This window comes from Egretta garzetta, unplaced genomic scaffold (assembly GCF_000687185.1).
Source record: "Egretta garzetta isolate BGI_Z169 unplaced genomic scaffold, ASM68718v1 scaffold223, whole genome shotgun sequence".
Classification (NCBI taxonomy): Eukaryota; Metazoa; Chordata; class Aves; order Pelecaniformes; family Ardeidae; genus Egretta; species Egretta garzetta.
This window is the reverse complement of record NW_009259033.1, coordinates 410,649-433,522: the sequence shown is the minus strand read 5'-3', so window position 1 is coordinate 433,522 and position 22,874 is coordinate 410,649. Positions and strand designations below refer to the sequence as shown.

The window sequence follows — 22,874 nt, the reverse complement described above, 5'->3', positions numbered from 1 at the left end:
GTTACGCTTTCAGGCAACGAGAATACCACGTGTGCTGGCCCAGCACCGGAGGGTTTGAAACGAGATTAGGTGTGTGATTAATGTTAGTTTAAGAAGTCAGCGGGAGTTTTTCTAGTGAGGTCATGCGCGGCTGGCTCATGCCTCAACGTCGCAAACAGGGAGAGCCGGGATTGCTAGAGGAAACCGAGGGGGGATTTTTCGAGGTGTGCAGGAGGATGCAGCGGGGCTGCGACCAGTGCAGACTCGTAATCCTGCTTGTCAAAACAAACGCCAGCCACCCTCGGCCCCGGGGTTACAACCTAGTCACAAGACAGGTAAATTCACTCTTCTGCCCGCAGCTTTCCCCCGGTTTCTGTTGTACCAGCGCTGGTTCTTCGCCCCCCGCCCTGCCCTCCCACGGTGCTCAGCGCTTGGCGGTGGGCTGAGCTCGTCGGAAGCCAAGGGCGAGGACTCGGGGAGGGCTAACACCCACCAAACGTGTTTGAATTCGCCCGTCGCTATTCCAAAGTGGCGCCAATTTTATCTTCTTTTGAAGCATGAATCTTTTTTTCTCCTGAATGGAGGGGTTATTTTCTTCTGATTGTAATCCCCTGTGTCGCATGCCCAGGTTTTCTCTGCTGAGACTCATCCCTCGCTGCTGCCCGCGTTATTTCTGCCGTGACCCAACGATGGGACCGAGCTCCTCTGGTGGAGAGTGCCGGCCGTGCCGGGGAAGCAGAGGTGAGACCGAAGAGGTCGGCCGTGCCCAAAAGCAGGAGCAGAGAGAGGGCTGAGGCGTGCAGGGCAAACCGACCTGTGCTTGGTGGGGCGGTACCTGAGCTGGGGTGCCAAAGGACGGGACCCCTGATGCCGGCAGGGAAACGGGTGCCGTGATGCTCAGGACAAAGCCATTGCCACGAAGCCCGCCCGGTATCGCAGCACCAGACCCAGACCTGCTGCGATGCAGCACCGGTTTTCGCTTACACCACTGTTGTTTTCCAGTCCTCCTTTGCTGCAGGAGGCCTTCGTACGCATTTGTTTCTATCCGAGCCTCCCACGGCTTTCGGGGGGTGAGAAGTCTCAAAAAACAAACAGGAGGAGAAGTCGCATCCCTGTGTTTGCCAAAAGCGGTTGCTGAGGTGCACCAGCCCTCTCCACGTCACCAGCGAGCGTGCCGGCTGCACCGGGACATCGTGCTCGGCCCGTGGCAGATCTCCTCTCGCAGCGCCCAGAGCCCCATGGCTGGGGCTCCGCTGCCACCAGCCCGCACGTGCGGGACCAGGGAGGTTCTTTTCTCCCTGCGGGGTCTCAGCCCTCATTCCCCTACCCCCGTTTCTTCCCCTCCTCGGTTTATAATTTCTGTTCCCTTCTGTGTTGAAGGAGCTTCCTGAGGGTGGGACATCTCAAAGAGCAAAGGAGAGGAAGCAGAGCCACCGTGACCCCTTCCCAGCCTGGGCCGTCTGGACACCAGGAACCGAGAGGCCAGGACCTGGGTTGGCGTTGGTTCGGCTCACCAGGTGAGGAGATGGACCAAGGGCTCTTGGGCTGAGCCTGGCTCATAACCGTCGATCTGGGTTGAAACTCTGCCTCCTAATCACCCTTTCTCATATTTCTTTCAATGAGATGAGAATTTTTTGCCTCGTGTCAACCAAAACCAGAATCTGACTGATAAATCCTTTCAATGAAAATGTAAAAACCGTAATGAAAGACGCTAATGAAAAGGAAACAGTGCGGTTTGTCGATACCGTTCCTATTAAAGAAGCTCTTTGGCAGCCTGATGACCCCACCAGCGTTGCCGAAGGGTCCCCGCTTTGGAGCCGCGTCTGGCCTTGGGGCTCAGTGTGGGCTGGGGGGTCGCTCCCCCTGCCCCTTAGAATCACAGGATTGTTTGGGTTGGACAAGACCTTTAAGATCATCAAGTCCATGCTTCCCACCCCTTCCCCCTCGTAAAATGTGATGAGCTTTCCAAGTTCCACATTTTGAAGGTCTTCAGAGCTCTTGGCAGGTAGGCATGTTCAAAAAAAAAGCCAATTAGTGCTGCCTGCTGCTGAGTAAGGCAAGAACAGGCAGCGGGACCTTTCATCCCTGACCTCCCTACGCAGCTTCAGCTCTCGGGGAGTGTTCGGTACCCAGCAGACTCGTTCAGCCAGCGCCACGGCACTGACTTGGTTGTTGAAACGGGAGCTAAAGACACACCAGCATGAAATTGCCTTTTTTAACCAAACTTGGGATCTGGTTTCTCGTGGTGGTTACAGAGCACAAGACCGGAGTTCTCACTGAGTTCCAGCATCTGTTTCCAAGCGAGTGCTGGCGGGGGGTGGGGAGGGGCAGTTGGTCTTTACAGAAAAGCTTGCTTGTGCCCCGAGAGGCTTGAAAGGTCGCTTACGGGATTTCGCTCAGCAAAAGGGGTCCTGTCTGAAGCACATTTCTGCTATTTACTCAGCCGTTGTTTGGCTCCCCTGAGCTTGCTCCCAAGGTACTTAACCCGTAAAGCTCAGGTCTGGGCACTGCCTCCTCTTAGCTTGAATACAAATAGAACATATTAGTAAAAACCTTCTGATGCCTTTTAGCTTACATTAGTTTTTCTGGGAAACATGGTCAGGAAGCTTGGAATGACTGCAGCTATAATATCCTTACACAACACCCTCGCTGTTTGGAACCGCAGCTATTTATGTATTATTGTCTGGGTCAACATAAAATAGGAGTCTTCCTAACCCAAGTGTTTGTGTGCCCTTCAAAACAATGGCAGTTTCCATCTTACACAATGTTTAGGGAGAGGGCTACTGCAGCCGGCCGTGCCTCGGTGACTAAGCAGCAGTGGGAACCGGAGCCTTTGCAGGGCCGTGCCTACGTGGGGGGAATCGAGGCCCCGGCTGCTGTGTGCGGCGTCCCCCATCGCCGCTCGCTCAAGAAGAGCAGCAGGCACCCAACGCCAATGCAGCGGGTGCCAGTAGTGACCTGTGCTCCGTTTGGGGCTTTCCCAGCTGCTCTGAACATAGTGGAGCTCCAGCTGTGACTTTGCTGTAATGCAGGGGAGTGGAGCCGAAAGGCTTCATCATTTTTCTATGGAAGTGCAGGGAACGATGACTTCCCAGCTCTTGCTATGAGGACATGAGCTCAGCGAGGATGTGCATTGGGTGGTCTGGGTGCTGCTGCTGAGTCTCAGGCATGGGGATGTAAGGGCGTTTTCGACTACGAAGTGTGAAAGTTTGGAGAGTTCAGATCGGCTGCAACGTGCTGGTTCAGCCTGATCACACAGATTCCCTGGTGCTGGTTTCTGCCTCCGCACTTCCTTCTGTGACAGCGGAGCCTGGGGGGCGATTTATCGGCCTTCTCTTGGTCTTCCCCGAAGTTAAGACAGTTGTGGACTCTTTAAGTTGGGAAACTTGGAAGCTAAGAACAGGACCGTGCAGTCCCCACTTTGTGACTCTGAACCTGAAAGAACAGATCAGCTCTGGCAGGATCAAACCCAAGTTCTTCTTTTGCCCGGTTTCGTGTGCCGTGCGCTGACATGACGTCACGCAGGAAAGCCTAACCTGTGATTCAGCACCTCTCGCTTACCGAGATTCCCCTGCCCTTTGAAACAAGCCGTGCTCATAGGGCATTTACTCGATCTTTCACGGCGCAGCCGATCCTGTGATCCTGCCTCTTCTCATGGCATGGAGATGAGCTGTCAATATTTCCATGACACTGAGGATGTGGGTGCAGACTTGGGAGAGCTTAATCCTCACCGAGGCTGGGTCTGCGTGGGATCGGTTGCTCTCGATTCAGCACTCGTCCTCCCCCCTTCCCCAGGTGGCCAGATGCCTTCGCTTCCGCTGCTTTCCCCTCTGGGGCAGAGATCTCCGGTTAAAAGCGTGGCGTTCAGTACATGTGCCTATTATGCATAATCTCAAATGTAAAACTTAAGCCCTGTCTGCGTCAGAGGAGCAAAAGCTTTCAGCAGGTCAGGGTAACCCTTGGTAGCTCACGTTGTTCCCCTGACGGCAAAGCAAATGCGAATGAGTGGGGGGGCTTCGGTCACAAACCGGGCACACCCGGCAAAATCTCAGAGCGAAGCACGGGGCCTGCCCGTGGATTCATTCGCCTGCCGCTGTTTAAAGGGGTGGGCAGCGAGGAGCTGCCTGGTTTCTGGGAACAATGAATTCTTTATGTCTCTTTACAACTGCTTTATAGAACCTTTTCTGTGGTGTGTTTTGTTTTGTGGGAGTGTGACTCAAAAAAAAAAAAAACCAACCTGCTAAAGGAAGTCTACGGATGAGATGGTATCAGGTTATTTATTTGCCTTCTGAGAACTAGCAGAGGAGTTTCTGGTTCTGCAGTGAACTGGAACACAAGTAGGAACACAATAGAAACGACCCCGTGGGTTTCTGTTTCAGGAATGCAGTTAATTTTACAGTGGATTTAGTTTATCCTGGGAGCAGTGCTTATGGCATCTACAGGTGCCTTAAGGCTGTGCTGGCTCAGAGGTTCGAAGCTGTTCCTCCAAACGTCTAGCACGACATCAGCTGAAGGATGTACGCTTCGCATGATGCAGCTTCTCCTAAATAACGCTGTGCTTGGTGTACGCCGGCAGCTGCCTCCCCAGCTGCGGGGCAGTTCCCCAGCGGAGCGGCAGTCAGGGAGCCACCGGTGAAGGGCCGCCTGGATGGAGGAAGTGTAAGTGGTGTGTTTGTGGATGGTAGAAAGACAGTACCATCTATGGACATGCACCAAAAGAACTTATTACTCACCAGTTAGTAGCCTTAGTAAAGATTACTACCTCTTCATCCAGCAAGTACTTTGCTTCAAGGAAAGGATGTTTCATCCTGTGAGTTCCCAAGCAAATATATCTACTGCCTCATCTGCACAAGCACTTTCGGTAGCATGTGACACGGTTGTGGGAAAGGCGAGCCCACTGCAAAGGCATCCTCAGAAAAGGATGGGGGGAACGTGGCATTCAACAGAGGACACAGCTGACTAAAGTGAGATTTGGAAACTCGTCTGGCATCAGCAGCCTTCAGCTTTAAGGAAAGGAACAAGGAGATTCCTGCCTCCAGAAAGTGATTTTATCCGTTTAAAAATAAATTATGTTGGGCAGAATTCCACAACTGAGTAACTCACTGCAAATGTTCCTCCTCTGCTTATTTCCACTTGATGAGAACCCACTTTATGGGAGAAATTTAGGTCATTTTTTTTTTTCCGCAGTGCTGTTGCACACTGTGCTGTCCAAGTTTCCTGCACCAGTCCTCAGCCGTCTTCCTATAAGAGGCTGGCTGCTTTTAGTACCGACTTGTTCCTTTCTTTCGTCAGAAAATGTACTCAGCACTCCCTTCCGTGGTAAAGAGTGTCATGGGTGAAGGCTTGTGATCAGCTATAAGTTGCGCAGCTGAAGTTGTATGAGAGCAGGCAGTGCCGACAGTGCTGTATCACTGTGAAGTGGTTTTGGATATAAAAAAGCTTAAGGATGTGTGGAGAAACTAATGGAAAGCCCCCAGTAGTTGTCATGGAAGCTGGTTTCACCAGCAGAGCAGAAAAACAACTCTCTAAGGGATTTCAGAAGCACAAGAAGCAAAACCAAAGGACAATGCTGCAGGAAATGCCTGAGGTCCGGCAAACCAAAATAATGCGTGTCCTCAACCAGGAATGTCTCGTGTGGGATTTCCCACTCATGTAAAATTCCAGCGTGAAAAAGCACCTGCTCCAGTTTCTCTGGCATCCTTTGTCCTGGTGAGAGCTCGGCAAAGGCAATTCCCAGCTCTCCACTGCCTCGTAGCTCCCTGGAGACAGATGCGAGCCAAATTTTAATAGAAAAACATCCTAAAACGGATTTTTAAGAGGGCATCCAGCCTGTAACCTGTTTCCGTGGCAGGGTCAATTCAGCCTGTTTTTCTTAATGGTCCAAATTGCTTTTGGGAAACCTACACACAAACAAATACTCGGGAGTAATTTCTTTCAGTTTCTGAAAACGGTCCCGAGGCTGAAGGCAAACTCAATCTGCGGCGCTTCTTTCAGTAAAAGCTGGGGAGCGTGAGCAGAGCTGCAAGCAGAGGCAGAACCCACTTCCCTTTACGTGTGGCCTCTGCTCTCTGTGGCTGCCAGTCAGTTACCATCTACATTAATCAGATTATTTTCATTTGAAGGGATAATGGTCAAGGCCAGTGATGGTACCGCTCTTTGCCTTTCTTAGCAGAGCTTAGATGTTCTCTCCGTGAACTAACACCACTTGCCAGCAGAGAAGTCCCAGGACGCTGTTTCAAAAAATAATGAAATGCCTCAATCAATTCAGAAACCTTCAAGTACTTTAGGTTTTTAGCTGTTGTACCCTTCCATTTTCCAAACCCACAACGGTACTTCATAGTTAAGTTATTTGTGAGCACACACTGCTGGAAATCATGACTAACTCCACAGTCTCATGCCCAGATAAAACATCATCTCTGAGGAGCAACAATCTTCCAGGCTTGCAGTGAAGTGCCCTTTCGCTTGAGATTGCTATCTGTAATGCATAAAGGCCGATCCTTACCTTAAATGAACTGATGGATGTGCCGGACGTGCTGGTGTACAAATGATGTTATAGGATGTGTCAGCAGGACAGAAGTGGGATCATAAGGCAGAAGAGACTAAAAATAGCTCAATTAGGAATAAAACCCTACGGTACTGGGAAGGCTATTAAGTCTGCTTCTCTATTCAGCTGATTTCAGTGTAGCAGAGAGTCGGAAGGACGGCTGGGGGGGGCACAGACCCCACACCCGCCTTCTGCTTGCTTCTTCACCTTGCTCTGAAACAGGCAGCACTGGCCAGCGCCTTACATCAGATGTTGGACTTAGCACGAAGTTGTGTCTGATTTGTCCCGGTATTTCCCCTGGTTCTGTGGGACAAGCTGTGACATCAGCATGGCTGAGAAGCAGCCCGCTGCGGCAAGGCTAACGCGTCACCGTCACCTCGCGCTAGGATGGGATGGGATTAGGTAGCACCAGCAAAAAGTGCTGTAACTCGGTTACTCTGTGTCTCTCCATAGGAAGATGAAATTGCCACCGCATAGACAGCGTGGTGATTCATGGAGTACTCAAAAGCATTAGAAGTGGGGTTGGTTTTTTTTTGGTTTTTTTTTTTTAAGGAATGCTCTTGCCTCCCACTGCTAACAGCTAATAAATGTTTGCATAGCAGGGAAATTCCAGACATGTGAGAGAAAGTTTATCTGCTGCCAGTGCTCAAATAAGGCAAATAGAATAACTACCATGATTATTAGACACTTAGCTTTATCTCAGCATAAAGCATGCTAAAGGAAAAAGCAGTTACTCAGGGCGGATGATGGATCTGTTTCACCTTGGGAAGATAAAGCGCCTTTTCAGAGAAATGAAACGCTGTAAACAGGCACGGGCAAAGGAGGTTCATCTCAAATGTGTCAACAATCTGAAAAACCGATTACACTTGAACTGCTCAGAAACGTCCTCGCTTTAGTTGGAGGTCTTGAAGGGGGTCACTTGCAATGCGTTTTAAATACAAGTCTGTGCTTCCTGTAAGGACTTAAAGCACAAGTCTAAAATATGATAAATTACTGATTAAATTATTGATCAAAATATAAAATAGCTATCAGCTACCAGCATATCATCTTAGACTATCTTTCTTTTTTAGTGGAGTTTATGCATTGACTGCCATCCCTTTTCAGAATGCTTTTCTGTGTCAATTTGGTCCTTTTCTGGTTTTGGTCTGTACTGAGGCATCGTTGGCAGAACAGACCTGCTTATAGAGACTGAAGCTGCAATAAAAACCCACTGAAGGAAGAAGCCATCAGTGTCCTTGCGTAGCCATTTACGACCATAAGAGAGCAGATGCAACCAAAACCCCCAGCTGACTTCGCGGCGTGCCACTGTCTTTGTGCATCACGTAAAGCAACCGCACGTGGTGCACGATCAGCGAGATCCAAGTCCAGGTTGTGCTTGCACAGCAAGATTTTTATCTTGCACCTGTTGGCTGAATTCCTTCATTGCTGCAGCAGGGAGGACACCCCAAAGCAATTCAGCAATTGGCTCGACTCATCACCTGCTGGGCTTCTCCCGCACTCGGGAAATCTTTCGATGGTATCAGGTAGGTGCACTCTCTCTCTAGTTGTGGAAAAGCCTAACCGCAAAGCTCTTTCCCAAAACAGACTTGGGGAGCCAAGCAGCTGCATCTGTATGCCCCATCAAGGAACTGCTGTTATTGCTCTAGAAGCTAACGCTGCATGATACCAAACCTTTCGCTGCTGGTTTCAGAGATTTTTAGTGGACATCAGAGTGTGCTGGTACTTATGTATTGCCGCTGATGCATCTTCTGGGTGAAAGACTCTTCTGCTCTTGAGAATTTGGAATTCTGAAGTCAAAACGTGTGCTTTAATCTAAGGCCTCCAGCTGGTATGTGCCACAAAGCAGTCTTTGTCTCTAGAAACTTGTGAGAACAGCTGTGGCCTGGAGCTCAAAACTGTTTTTCCTCCCTGGTCTCCTAGGGAATAGGGAGAGATCTGAAAGGACTATGTGGAAAGCTTGGAAAACCCCTGGTGTCCTATCAAACAGACATTTCAAGTTACTTGACTGAAGTGTTTTGTCTCTCAGCAAGGCACTTTTGTCCACCAGCCACTGTTGTACATCTGCAGTTTAATTGCTAGCACCAACCCTGCCAACCGAAACAAGAGCCAGGAGCACAGAGATACCTTGAAAATACTCAGACTTTCAGGGTTGGCCAAGTGAGAGAGATTTCCTGTTTAATCAGCGGCCACTGGGTATCGAATACTTTTATACTCTTGAAGCTCTCAGCCCTACGTCACATGCAGCACCTAGAGAAAGTGCCATTTCCCACAGTAGGTGAGTGATCCTCAAGGGATCCTCCATGTTCACAGAGTGCGTAAGAAATCTGAGATGGGCCACGAGGTCTGGAGGAGCCTAATGACATCTCTGGTGTCCGAGTTAGATCAACTGCAGTTTAATTCTTCTGGGATATGGCGTTGACATTGGCACCACTCAAATTCAAACTCGGGTACTGTGCTATAGCGCCTAACAGCAGCAAGCAACTGGAAGGGATTTGATACCTCACCTGACAGTTTGCCCAGCCTTCTCCTATCCTAGCATTACTGAGAAGTAAGATTCTTCTCTCCAGTACGCAATTATTTCCCCTGACTTCATGTGCTTAATGACATAGCCAGCTGCCCTCACACATTGACCCAAATGCGAGGGAATGAATTACGTTTTCTCATTAAAAAAATCCGCGGTGAGGTGCACGGAAAAAAATTGGCAGATAGTTCTTTGGCAGATGCCAAATAACATATCCTTAAACAAATACTACTGCCTAACTTGCTCAAATAGAGCTTGAATAACCTCCCCTTAGCTAAGTGAGCAAAGAGCTTGGAATGGTCACCAGCGGCAGGAGTAACTGAAACACGCAAAGAGCAAGACCCGCTGCCAAACCACTGTAAAACACATGTAAAGAGAGAGATTTGGAGAACTGTTAGCGATACGTCAGCAGAATTGCTGGCTGGGTAGGCTACACATGAAGTGAGCATTATTTGACTTTGAGAGCTGCCTTTCTGTTCTTTTTTGCATTTCAAAACACTAGAGGGCTAAGTACCACTATCGCCAAACATCAGTTGTTTCAGCAAGAGAAGTTCAAAGAAGTAGGAAGCTTTATTGCATACTGATTTCTCCCTGCCTAGAGGTTCAGCTTTTGGCCTAAAAAGATCACAGAGGGCCTCAATTCATTCCAGTTACAGAAGATACCAATTATTCTTATGATTAAAGAGAATGCACAACAGAGAGGTTGGCAGTCAAAGCAAGGCAGTGCTTCTGGAGTTCATGTCCTGTTGAGAAAACTCATTTTAAACAGTGTACCATTGTGCAGTTGCTGGCTTCCATATCTGCGTTTACCACAGGTCAAAGTTACAAATCAACAAGTCGACTGAAAATTGAGTTAGAATCAACACTGTCTCTCCCCATTATACAAACAGCAGCATAACAGGGCCAGTAACACCACCTATAGTAGCCATGGGGCTGGAGCAGCAAGGGGTCTTCTCAGTTAGAAGGGACAGCCGTTCCCCAGGCTCTCCCTCCCCTTTCATATTCACCTACACAGTTCCTTCAGGAGTTCCTTCATGTCACTGGCCTCCAGCCTGTTAGACTACAAATTAAGAATCACAAAGTAATACAGTAGAAAATTAAGTCCTTTGCATCTGCAACAATGTGTAGATTGCCATTCGGCCAATGCTCTCAGGCCAACGATTTAATACTTAATGTAAGAGATTCCCACCCCCCACCCAGTTGGAATCCTTTGCTCAAGTTTTTTAGACACAGAAAGAGAACGTTTGTCTCCAAACATAGGAAAGAATCAGGTGTAATAGGAATCCAGTGGACCACCTTCTTTAAAGAGAACACAAAACTGTGTTGAAAAAGACTGTCTGTTCCTTGGCTGACGTGGAATTCTTACGTGATGTCCTTCTTTCTTGGGGGCCGGTGAATATTCCTCACCACGCACTTCACCATCCATTCGATTCCCTCATTCACTCCTTTGCTAAGGAAATAAGGTAAGTAGATGAGATTTAAAAGAAAAAAAAAAAAAACCAACAAAACAACACATAACCAAGAACAAAACCATAGCTCACGTAGTCCCTAGCTGAGCCCCTACGAGAGCAAATGAGGGGTTCTGTCCTGCAGCTACTTATTGGCATTATTCTTAGTTTCTCATACACACAAACAATGGGGATCTAATTTTTTTTAACTCAGCATTGTGAAGTCTGTCCTTTATTTTTCTGGTGTTTGTACAAGTCTACATCCAATTTAGTTAGTCATCAACTCTGTGGAAACCTTGGGATGAACAAGCATCAAACCACTTGACAGTCAGCTGGTTTGAGGTTACTTTGCTACAAGCCTCAGGCTAGTTGTATCAGATCTTCCAATCTTTGCTCCAACTTTTTGTAATCATCTGCACCAGGGCTGCCAAGCAAGTCACCAGCTCACCGGCCTGAACAGCTTCCCAGCCAGGACTTCCACAATTTATATTTTTTTTAGTGCAAACTCAAACTGAAATTTTGAAAGGGAATTCCACACAGATCAAAACTAGAAGTGTTTCTACAAAACCCACAACAATTTAAAGGTTGCATTTTTACATAAGATTACTATCTAATACTTCTCTTCCAGTCAGTGCTTAACCGTTGTTCTTGTGGTCGTTCATCTGCTTAATAGCACTTGATTCTTAGCACTGCAGACAACAGAGGTTTTTCTCATGGTTTAAGAGGCTGTTCTTATCCTTTGCAGTAGCCTGTACAATAATACAGCTTTCTTGCTAGATCAAAAAAAAAGGAAGACCTCTGAAAGCCCTGGATTCAGCACCAGCAGTAGTTCAGACAGGAGTGTTTCTAGCCATCTGGAACAGTACTTTTGACTTATGCCAAATAGTGCTTTTCACCCAAAGAACTGAAAGGGTAACCAAAGTATTGCAAGACTCAATGCGCAATAGTGATGCCAAGATATCAAGAACCTAGAGGGTGGGTCAAGGTCATGGCATGCAGCTGTGTAGGCCTGAAGAACAATCAGTCTCCCAAATTTTGGTCTGTGCTAGTCATTGTATCTTAAACCACAGGCGTCCCCAGAGTAAGAACACTCTTGAAGATTGCTATATTATCTACATAACAAAGCTCATCTGTGTGCCAAAAAATAGGAAAGCAAGAGCAAAATGACTCCAACAACTGAGCACCACTCATTCCTCTGGCAGCATCATAAACAGCTATATTTTCAACTGGCTTCTTAAATAAAAGCCAGGAGCTGCAACAAGCTGATGACAGCAAAGATTACTGTGTACAGAGAAGGGATGATAGAGGACAAGAATAAACAGCTCCACATGCTGCCAAGTCCCATTGCTCTCAGCCGGTAGTACATTTTCATTGTGTTTCATAGGCGGGATCTACAGATGAAGCTACTGACCTGGTGCATGTCCAAGGTTCACAAACGAGTATCTGTCACTGTTGGGAAGGAAGTGCAGCTCCCTTTCAGGGGTTATTAAACCCTACAGTACTGCTCTGCTTGTGTGACACCCTGCAGTGGTTCAGTTAACCAAAACACCCGTTCAGTTAACCAGAATACTGTCCGTTCTCAGACTTACCCAGTAAGAGCGGAGCAGGCTTGTGTCAGGCAGTCTCTCTTCCCAATTTTGTTAATGCAGTCACTAAATGCTGTCTTGATGTCGGGTATTGACAGGCAATTCTGCAAAGGAAACCAAAGAGCTTGCTTTCTATGCTACAAGAGATGGTGACCTTCCAAAATGAATCCTACCATATCCGCAGCTTTCCTTCAGTCAGGATGGCACAACGCTGTTAGATTAAATCCCCTCACCCATGAACACAGCAAATTCACTTCTTTACATTCCCAAAAAAATCAACGTATTCTTTTTTCACCAAAGACAATGCTATTTTCAGGAAGCATACCCGCTCTGCCACGCCCCCCTGATCCTCAGGATGCACACTTCCGAGCAGAGTCATGAAAACGGGCACAACCTGCACGCCCTCGGGATACTCCTTCCAACCTGCCCCAATCATCGCACACAAGTTCTGTCCACCAGGACACTACAGGAGCGCATCTATTTACAAATGAAATGGTGTCCCTGCCAGAACCCCAGACAAGTCAGTTCCTGCAGCTGACGTTTTGCCAACGGCCTGGATCATGCCTCCCTACATGTGCGCTCTCAGAAAATGGCTTGGTCATGATTTTTCTTAAGTTCTCAGCATCTTCCTTGACATTAAAAGCACAGCTGCATTTTGCAGGCAGGAGAAGATGCTGACAGTGCTAAATGCAGCACATTTTCTGATGCCTGGTGTCACTTTGTTCTTGATCACCATCAGGTCTTGCGCTTCTGTAAGGCTGCTAGGAGATTACTGGGAAGTGGTTTTAAAATACACAGATGCATAGCCCCCCCCATCCCCCCCAATAAACCAGTGGATTACTGTGTTACCACAAAAAATAAATCACAGTGTTACCACAAAAAATTTTATTCTGAGGAGTTACAAACACAATGAAAGCAAACCTGCCCTACTGAAGTCTAGACTTGCATCTTCCCCCCTGAACACAGGAGGCAGGTACAAGAAAAATCATCAGCCTTTAAATCCCTTTCTGATCTCAGTGCTTGCTTTTTCCTCAGAAGCCTTGGACAAGCCATTTAAGCACTTTAGCTGGCCACAAGCCCAGCTTTCTTCCTCTCTCTGCAAACACATTTTGGACCTTCAGTGGGGTTCAAATACATGTTTTGGGCAAGTGTTTACTCAAATGCCAAATCCTTGTGAGTCTTGAGGATTAGTCCAGGTGGATGTACAATTTGAAAGAACAGCCTACCTGCAAACAGGAGTTCAGTCTCAGAATCATAGAATTGTTTACGTTGGAAAAGACCTTTAAGATCACCAAGCCCAACTGTTAACCTAACATTGCCATCCCACCACTAAACCCTGGCCCTAAGCACCTCGTCTGCCCAGCTTTTAAATAACCCCAGGGATGGGGACTTGACCCCTTCCCTGGGCAGCCCCTTCCAGTGCCTGACAGCCCTTTCGGGGAAGGAATTTTTCCCAGTGTTCAACCTAAACCTGCCCTGGTGCAGCTTCAGACCATTTCCCCATGTCCTATCGCCCATTACCAGGGAGAAGAAGCTGACCCCTACCTCACTACAGCCTCCTTTCAGGTAGTTGTAGAGGGCAATAAGATTTCCCCTCAGCCTCCTCTTCTCCAGACTAAACTTCTACAAATTTGTCTTCTACAAATCTGGGCCTCAACTTAGCAGAAAGATGAAAATTAATAATACCAGCTATCCATTTTGCAAACTACTGGTTCTGGAGAAATTAAATACAGGGAACTACTGTGGGGATGACCACATGACAAATAAGCAGGTTTCAGTGCATATAAAAAAGAAGGGTTCTTAAGCAATAGCTTGATAGGAGTTTAATGACACCCAATTCACCCAGTGCCCTTGAATCCAGACTTGTGATTTTCCACTGTGAAGGGCCTAGAATCCATCAGTTGTGCAACTTCTGATGACTGTACTTTCTTATGACCTAAGTTGCATTTAAAACTTGCAGTTTCAATCAATGAGCTGGAAACCATATCCAGAAATGTTACTTCATTGCACCAAAGCCCTAACAGCTTACTGCAGGATTTCTGCCAAATGAAAAACCTGCAATCCATAAAGATGAGCTGTCACCACAGGATAAACAGTTAAATACATTTTAAAAAAATCAAGCACTAACTAGAGGGAGTCAGACTGGACTTGGGAGTTGGAATTCATACCAGTAGGTCTGGAAGATGGGCAAGAGATTACGACCAAACCATCATTCTCTACAAGTTTGTAAAAGATGCTGCTTTAGTTTTGGTATGACATTCACTGCCAAATAAGAAAGGCAGGTCCAGCTGCCTCTTGATTTAAGCCAAAGCTCTAGACAAGTCAATTATCCAAGAATTGGCAAGGAAGAAGAGCTACACGTCAGTAATTTGAGCTATTTCTCGTGCCTACTTTTTTCAGTAAATGAGACTTGGCAGCTGGAAGGTTAAATCCCAAGGCAGCTGAAACTGAGCGAACATTTCCTGAAATAGACTTTAAGCTTATCACAGTATCATATCACAGTATCATATCACAGTATAATAATTTCTCCTCTTCTGAATTATGATCTGTTTTAAAATCTTTTTAAAATAAACCTGAGAGAAATTGTTCAAGATAGGAAATAACAATGCAGACCATAGTCGTGCTGTCCTTTATTTCTACTTGCACAGGCCTGTGCAAAGCAATCAGCAATCAGACTTCTCCAAAACCACCAGCAGACCAGTACACCTGCACCTATCCAGCGGCACAGAGAATCCAGCTCCTTCACCTTGGCCATCTTTGAGGCCTTTGAGGAGTCTGCTTTTTCCACTGCAGCTTACAACTGCTGTAGCCATTTTTTCCCCCCAGCTTAATCCATTACAATCACTTCCCTTTCTCACCCCCTGTTATAACCACGGCCTTCCCTAACTTCCACAAAGCTGTCCAGCCATTGCTCTCAAAAGAAATCTGCATCAGAAAGAGCTTTGCTTCTGAGGAGACTTCCTACCATTGACTGTTGGTAGCAGGATGTCACTGCATCACACACTACACCTGACTCGAGGAATGCCTTTTTCCCCTTGGGATGACGTACAGTAACAGAGCAGAGGGGACAGCAGCACTGAACTATCAATTCAGAGAAGCTTTGGTTTAGTGTTCAGGGGGAAGCCACATTCTGGAATCTTCGTCCGACAGCAGAGGATGAGGCAGATTACCCATCACTTCAACTGGGAGCATTTGAGATTCTCATGCTCAGGACAAAATGTCAGTTGTGGCTTCTGAGTTCCCCTCTTTTCCACCTCCCCATCTACATTACAAAATATTTGTTTACAGATGGGTTTTGTTTCTCAACTGAAACCCCATAAACCAAGAGCAAACTAGGGAAGCCGGATTTGTGATCACATAAACAGTGCACCATTACAATAATAAAATCCACAGATGACCTTTCTGGAGTGATGTTATCTACCACACATTTCAGAGGAAACTCACACAACTTGACAAATCATATTTTTATCTCAACTTCCCCAAAAGAATGCACTCCAAACCATCTTTTTGTGAAGGTTCTTCAAGGCATAGTCTAGCCAGGACTGACCTGCCTGCACAACCAAATGCCTTTTATGAAGGCTTCAGAACAGCGTTACCCAAGCTAAGACTCGGGAACGGCACACCTCGAAATATATCAAGCAGCAAGGCTCCGTTGCTGGAGTCACTTGCAGAAAAGCATGAGTGGCTGTTTGAGGCAAAAAAGGTTGCCTTGTAGAGTCGTTATCCATTTGCCAAATCCACTACAGGAAAGACAATGCTGCTGCTTGGCCTCACATCAGGATAAAACCCAAAGTACAGACTCTTCAGCCATTTCAAGAGTAACTGATCAGCAGAACAGAACTAAAATAGAAACAACAGAAAGGTGGATAACCTAAGTAAAACTATTTAATAAAAAGTCTAACCTACCTGACCTACATTCTGTGCTATCTTTTTTTTTTTTACAAGCTTATTTTAAATTAAAACTTAAGCTTGTTTAAATTAAAGCAAGCTTATTTAAATTAAAACTGATTTTACAGGGAAGCTGTGGTATTTCTTAAGTTGGAAATTAGAATGGCTGTCATGCAGAAGGTCTATTTGCTAACAACTGTGTGGAAAATAGGTAACACTACGACTCTTCAAATATATGCTGCTGCTCACCATGACTCCTCTCATTTTCCAAAGGCACGAGGAGGCTTTCCAACATTCCAGAGATTTCAAATGAAATTTCCAAAATTTATCTTAACATTAGGAAGGCAAAATTTCCTCCCCAAGACATCATACAACACCTGATTATTTTCAAATGCTATTTGTTCAGATCAGTTTTTTCCAGTATTTTTAATAGTGTTGCAAAACGAGCCATTCTACCCTCAAGTCTCAAGTTTTAACAGTTCTTTGTACAGCTCAGAAATATATATAGCTTTTATAAACCTTAAACAGCTGCATTCACATCAAAATGGCTAATATAAATTCCTATTTTGCAGCTTTTTCTGCAGTAAGCAGCAGGTAAGCAAAACTGCCTAATATTGTCAAAAGTGGCATTCTGACTCAAAGGCGAGGCCGCATGAATTACGATATACTACACATTTAATTCCCCTACAAAGCAATAGTTCCTTTAAAAAAGAAAACAAACCGAACTTCCTCCCACAACACACATTTGGCCCAGTCTTTTAATTAATTACAAAATGATCCAGTTTTTAGGCCCCTGCTAAACACAGAGCATTCTCCTGGTGCAAAAAAAAGTAATATGCAATATTGTCATGATGTTAGAGTTGGTATTTTGCAGTCCATGACTGTATTTCATCTCCTGATATGCCCAAACACCATTCATGCTTGGCTGTGCTGAGTGGATGGGTGGAGGCGCCTATTAACAGCAGAATTCTCCTCTAAAAGGAATTTAGCATCAGAGCCAAAAAAATTCTTACACTTCATGCGATTTCAGGCATTGAGTCAGAACATTTGTTAGCTTACTGTGAGGAATGTAAACGTTAAAAAAAAAAACCTGTCGGATGTACTACTTCTGATATATTTCACCACAAGTCTTCTGCTGGCCTTTAAAGATGTAATCATCACGAATTATCTTTCATTCGCGCATACCAGCAAGGTTATGATAGCACTTATCCTCCCATATCATGATCTACGTTAACAACAGAGGGATGCTGGTGAGAATTCCCCACAGTTACACAATGATATGTCTAGGGATCCAGAGCAGAAAAATCTCTACCAATGACAATCCTGTAACGTTCAATTTTCTTCCAGACATCTTCAGTTCTGCTAGATCAGTGGAAGAGAAACAGGCTCTCCACTTCTCTAAACCCTGCCTAAGGGAGCTGGAATAATCACTGAAAAACAAGCTATAGTCTCTTTAATGTTCATTAATAGCATTGATGTCTCTCTGCTCTGTGTCCATATCCCAAGATCATAGTCTAGGAATAGACCTCTAAATAGACAGTTTAGGTGTTTCTTAAAAATAGGTGAACCTCCCGTCGGTCCAGTTTCGCTAATCTCTTGTCACAGTTCTACGACTGCATAAAGGCACCGAATCTGTCTGGTCTTGAACCCTCCAGGAGGTGCAAGGAGTCATTCATAGAATCACGGAATCGTTTAGGTTGGAAAAGCCCTTTAAGCTCCCCCAGCCCAACCGTTCCCCTAAACCTGCCATCCCACCACTAAACCCTGGCCCTAAGCACCTCATCTGCCCGGTTTTTAAATCCTTCCAGGGATGGGGACTCGACCCCTTCCCTGGGCAGCCCCTTTCAGTGCTTGACAACCCTTTCAGGGAAGAAATTTTTCCTAATGTCCAACCTAAACCTGCCCTGGCGCAACTTCAGACCATTTCCCCTCACCTCATCACCCGTTACCAGGGAGAAGAGGCCGACCCCCACCTCACTACAGCCTCCTCTCAGGCAGTTGTAGAGGGCGATAAGGTCTCCCCTCAGCCTCCTCTGCTCCAGACTAAACACCCCCAGCTCCCTCAGACTTGTGCTCCAGACCCCTCACCAGCTGGACATGCTCCAGCAACGCAATGTCTTTCTTGTAGTGAGGGGCCCAAAACTGAACACAGTATTCGAGGGGTGGCCTCACCAGTGCTGAGTACAGGGGCACGGTCACTGCCCTGCTCCTGCTGGCCACACTATTTCTGATATGAGCCAGGATGCCACTGGCCTTCTTGGCCACCCGGGCACATTGCTGGCTCATATTCGTAGCTTTTATCTTGAGAGCCTGTTCCAAGTACCTCTTTCTAGTCATATAAAGAAGTCCACTTGTTCAATCATTTTTCTTTAGCCTGGCTAGGGTGCCATAAGGGCTGGCTTCTGCAGTATGCCCGTAACAAAATATGCAGATACAGCCATAAAGAAAATCGGAACAGCTTTCCAGGTCACTGCATACAGTTTAATGCTCAGCAGCTAAAGGCAAGAGTGCAGACTGCTCCCTGCTGTAAAGCCGTAGTGTTGCATGGAAATACGGGAGTTAATATTCTGTCTTCCACACAGAAAAGACAGTCAATTGCCCCACATACCAGAGATCACAGCAAAGTCAGGACCATAAATCAGGAGTCCTGCCTCAATCTCATGCTGTCTTTTAAGTGGAACTACATTTCTGTTATTTCTATGACTAGATAATCTTATGATCATCCAAAAACATCTGTTGTGTTGTACACATGAAGTGTAACCAAATCCTCCTTTCAAGCCAAAGTGATTTCTGTGTAAGTCTCATGTCTTTCCCACAAGTACACTCACTGAGATAGGTGTAAAGTCCAGGGGAAGAAGCTGCGAAGTGTTCGCATACTTTGAAACAGATACTGGCCACAGCTGCCAGTGCTGGTACTGCAAATTCTACTGAAAGTCTCTGGCTCCATCTAGAGATTAACCACTCGAACTGCAGGACTGGAATTCCAGCTACAAGGCACGGAAAGGAGGAGGGCAACATGGAAAATACCACGAGGACTTTAAACACTCCTTTCCCTTTTTTCCATGCCCGGGGAGATGAGGACTGCCCTGCATGTGTCGCCTAAATAGTCACACTGTAGAGCCCACTAACTTGTCAAATACAAAACAAGAGTTTTGCAGTTCTGGATATGCTGGAAAGAATTCAAATTATACGATCAAGAAAAAGTATTCCTTGCCATTCACTGCTGACATGGACTGAATGCTCTAGGACAAACAGTGTTTCACTGAACAGATTTTATCTGGTTATGGGAAAAGGATGATATTGCTTCGCATATATTCGTTGTGCTCTTTTCAGGTAATAGTAGAGTAGCATAAACAAAGTGCACTAAACATTTTTTTTGCCAAGTAAACAGGAAAAAACAGTATCAAGACACTAAGTCACGGTACGAGAAAGACCCACCATAGCTACATAGCCTGTTCTGTTTACATAAAAAGTTCAAAACAGCTGAGATGGATGTGCCTGTAGTAAGCTCACTTATGCCACTGGAAAAGGGCTGGAGGAGAAAGGAAAAAATTAAAACTAAATTCAAAATTTATTTCCAGCAGCAAGAAAGCACCAGAGGATCAGTCCACAAATAAGAAACAAATTGAACATGAATACAGAGCTCACCTTTCCAAGGCTTATTTGCTCACTTAAGAAGTAAATCTGTAATAATCTTACCTCTACATCCTGCTTGTTAGCTAGCACCAGAATGGGAACCCCTTCCAGAGCTTCGCTGGTAATCATCTTCTCTATAAAGCACAGAAACAAAACCAGAGGTTTAGCCAGTTCTGGAAGATAAAGTCATGCAAACGCCTGACACGGACTATCTGGACATAGGGATGAAGCAAGAGGCTCCTTCGTGCATTACAGTTTCATTCGGTACAACTTTTCGGGTCCATTTTCTTCACAGAATTTTTTCCAGATCAAACTCCAAACTTAAATTTGATCAGCAATTATGTTACTGAGAATTAACGAGGTGATAAATACAGAATAAGGAATAAAAATTCCAAAATCATTAGCAGAAACCCATTATAGACAAGAAAAGCGAGTCCTGTGTTACAGACAAGGCAGACTTCAACAAAAAAGTGCAAAAGCACTACAGAGGTGTCATCAATGGGTCACACAGCTTACTTTGAGGACGCAGGAACAGACACGACAGTAATAAGATAACTGTTCCAAAATATATCAGGAAATCGCAGTACAGGTAAAACACCACGTACTCACCAAAAGCTCTTTTAGATTCTGAGAGCCTCTCCTCGTCAGTGGAGTCAATAACGTAGATCACTCCGTGAGATTCAGCATAATACTGAAAGGATAACACAGCTGTTAGTGCATCTCTCCGCTAGGACCATTTGTTCCTCTACCTGATTTTATTTTTTTTTAATTTGGTAAAATTTGGGTACACGTGGAAGAGATCAACCAGTAAGAGCCAGCTGTTTCCACAGCGTATGTCTGGAGAGAAGAATGGTGGCACACAGAATGCATTGCCTGTTCTGTTTGCAGGCCGACTGAATACAACCTGTCCCCTTCCCCCCCAAAATCTTATCTCTACTGGCTCAACCCTCAGGTATGGGTTGGTAATTGCTGTCTGTAAACAATACTGCAAATATTAAACATTATCTTTGTTAATCTTACACAGATATAGTTGAATCTCTGGAAAAGCTTTGATGCTAACACTAGGTTTATCAATAAACCTCCATGATTACTAAATGATCACACTGCTTCAATTCTAAAAGAGACAAAAACATTTTTAAAAGAAAAAAAAATACATCTCCAACCTTGTCCCAGAGAGACTGTAGCTCATCCTGTCCGCCAAGATCCCAGAACATTAGCCGAGTTTTGCCAACATCAATAGTCCCAACTAGAGGGAAAGAAGAAAAAACAATCCAATGAAAACTAAAGGTGTTCTCTAAAGCCCAAACACCTACGCAGCCCCCTAGGAAATGTGGGGTAGAACAGTCTTCTAGAGGAACAAATCACATATGGGGGCTACTTTCAACAACAGAACAATACCTTTGGAAAGATTTTTGGATAGAGTCGCATCAGCGCAAATAATATCAGAATCAGGCCAACGGAAGAACTCCAGTGATATTTAGCTTAACCTCTGAGCATAGCACTGAAATGGGATACTTGGTTTGTTAAGACTTCACGTTTTTTTCCTCATAAGCAAAGCAAGCCTATTTTATTCTCTTAGAAAAAGAAATGGGGAGTTGGGAGATACAATCTCTACTTTCAGGAACTATTCTGCCCTTGACAATTCTTAAATATTTCCAACAAGAACCAGCCGGTGTCTAACTGCGCGGGGAAGCTGAGAAAACTCCAAACAGATTTACTTACTGTTTAAACCTACAGTGGTTGTGATTTTGGACAAACTCATCCCTTTGTAGTTCTTGTTAAATCGAGTTTTAGTTTGTTCAAGGAAGGTCTGAAAAGGAACAAGAAAATGTATTTACTCTCAAATATTTTACTGGCTGGGATGATCCTAACCCAAACCTGCCTTTTAATTTCTGCGGAATCCTTGCTCCAACAGATACTGCCCTACCTAACCCTGGAACAAACCACTCTTCTTGTTCTCTATTTTAGCAAGGAAAGAAGGGATCACAGGTGATTACAGGATTACCAAAGCCTCAGCTACATCCCTGAAAGCTTATGCTAAATTTAAGTAAGAGGGAAAAGTTGATTCTTTGGTATGACATCACTAAAATTACTCACAATACAGCTGAAGAAAGACCGACCAGCCTGTTAGAAGTTTTATATTTGGAGGATGTTTAGAATTGCATGTGCCCTCCACATAATTGGTAATAAACAGCACTTACAGTTTTACCAGCATTGTCCAAGCCAAGGATCAAGATGCAGTACTCATCCCTCTGGAACATGTATTTATAGAGCCCGGACAGCAGAGTATACATCCTGCTCCTGCAACAAATACCAGGAAATCATTAACAAACAGGTCATTTCCAAAAGTTGCTCATTCCACAACGCAAGTTTTTCCCGACACCAGATAAATAAATGACGTTGTTATTTTGTCAGTAACTCCCACATTTAGGCAATCCCAGGACAAAGCACAGATGTACGAGAGAGCATGCACATAGCTCCAGAACAAATTTTCAAATGCATAGAAGTGAGGGATTATCTCCCAAAGAGCTTAACCTCTGTTTCTGCACGTAGTGCCCAGCATCCACTGCAAACTCAACCCTCATTTGAAAACTACTGTGTCTGCTTTGTGGCTTAAAGGAGAGCTAAAGAAGAGCTTGATAGCCTTTTGCGGTACATGCAAGACCCACAGAAAATGAAGCCAACTTCATACAAATACACAGAAGAGGTATTTTGAGCAAGAATGTACAGGCTGGTGTCCCCCTCCTTGTACCCGATGCATACAACAGTACCATGGGATCTTTAATGGTCAAACTGAGCGCAGCGTATCTTAAAGGCACATAAACCCCCCTATTATCTTAATTTAAGCCTTATCCAGCAACAGCCTTCTGTTATGATATCCACCATACGAGTATTTTGTCAGCTCACAATGCCGTGAAGACAAGATCGGTAAGTTAAGGAGCCAAAAGCACAAGGCTTGGAATCAGACGAAGTGGCACCAACACCTGCAGAAGCCCACACTTTCGTTGTTGTTGCATTTGCACCGACACGGCAGAGAAGATTTGCTAAGCTGCAGGAAGCATTGGTACCAAGTGTTAGAGCTGACCCACAGAACACTGCAACGACACTTCAGGTTAAATACAGCCAAAGGGAACCCCAAGGCAAAGACTTCCAGAAGCAACTGCCTTCGAGCAAGCGTGCAGATAAATAATCACTCTGAAGCCAAACTCCCCTTTGGCGCCGCCGAGTGATCCTAGGCGTGCTCAGCTACCGGCCCGCTCTCCCTAGATCCG

General features: G+C 45.5%; 1 protein-coding gene across 1 annotated transcript; it reads right to left on the bottom strand.

Moving 5' to 3' along the window:
• Positions 1-7,060: 7,060 nt before the first annotated feature.
• Positions 7,061-21,913, bottom strand: ARFRP1 (ADP ribosylation factor related protein 1). The gene is made up of 7 exons (XM_035890359.1): positions 21,804-21,913; positions 21,325-21,412; positions 20,766-20,848; positions 20,212-20,293; positions 19,666-19,736; positions 12,082-12,182; positions 7,061-10,494 (listed from the first exon to the last, which is right to left on the bottom strand). Exons 1-7 carry the CDS (start codon positions 21,894-21,896, stop codon positions 10,407-10,409), a joined length of 606 nt encoding a protein of 201 aa, XP_035746252.1. The 5' UTR covers positions 21,897-21,913; the 3' UTR covers positions 7,061-10,406.
• Positions 21,914-22,874: the final 961 nt, after the last annotated feature.

What these genes read in the sequence shown, in the direction of transcription:
- ARFRP1 (XM_035890359.1), bottom strand. Translation starts at nt 21,896, where the DNA reads ATGTATACTCTGCTGTCCGGGCTCTATAAATACATGTTCCAGAGGGAT. An exon ending in AACCACTGTAGGTTTAAACA is followed by an intron (nt 20,849 to 21,324) that starts GTAAGTAAATCT and finishes CTTTCCCTCTAG; the next exon opens with TTGGGACTATTGATGTTGGC. An exon ending in CTAACAAGCAGGATGTAGAG is followed by an intron (nt 12,183 to 19,665) that starts GTAAGATTATTA and finishes TTTCCTTTGCAG; the next exon opens with AATTGCCTGTCAATACCCGA.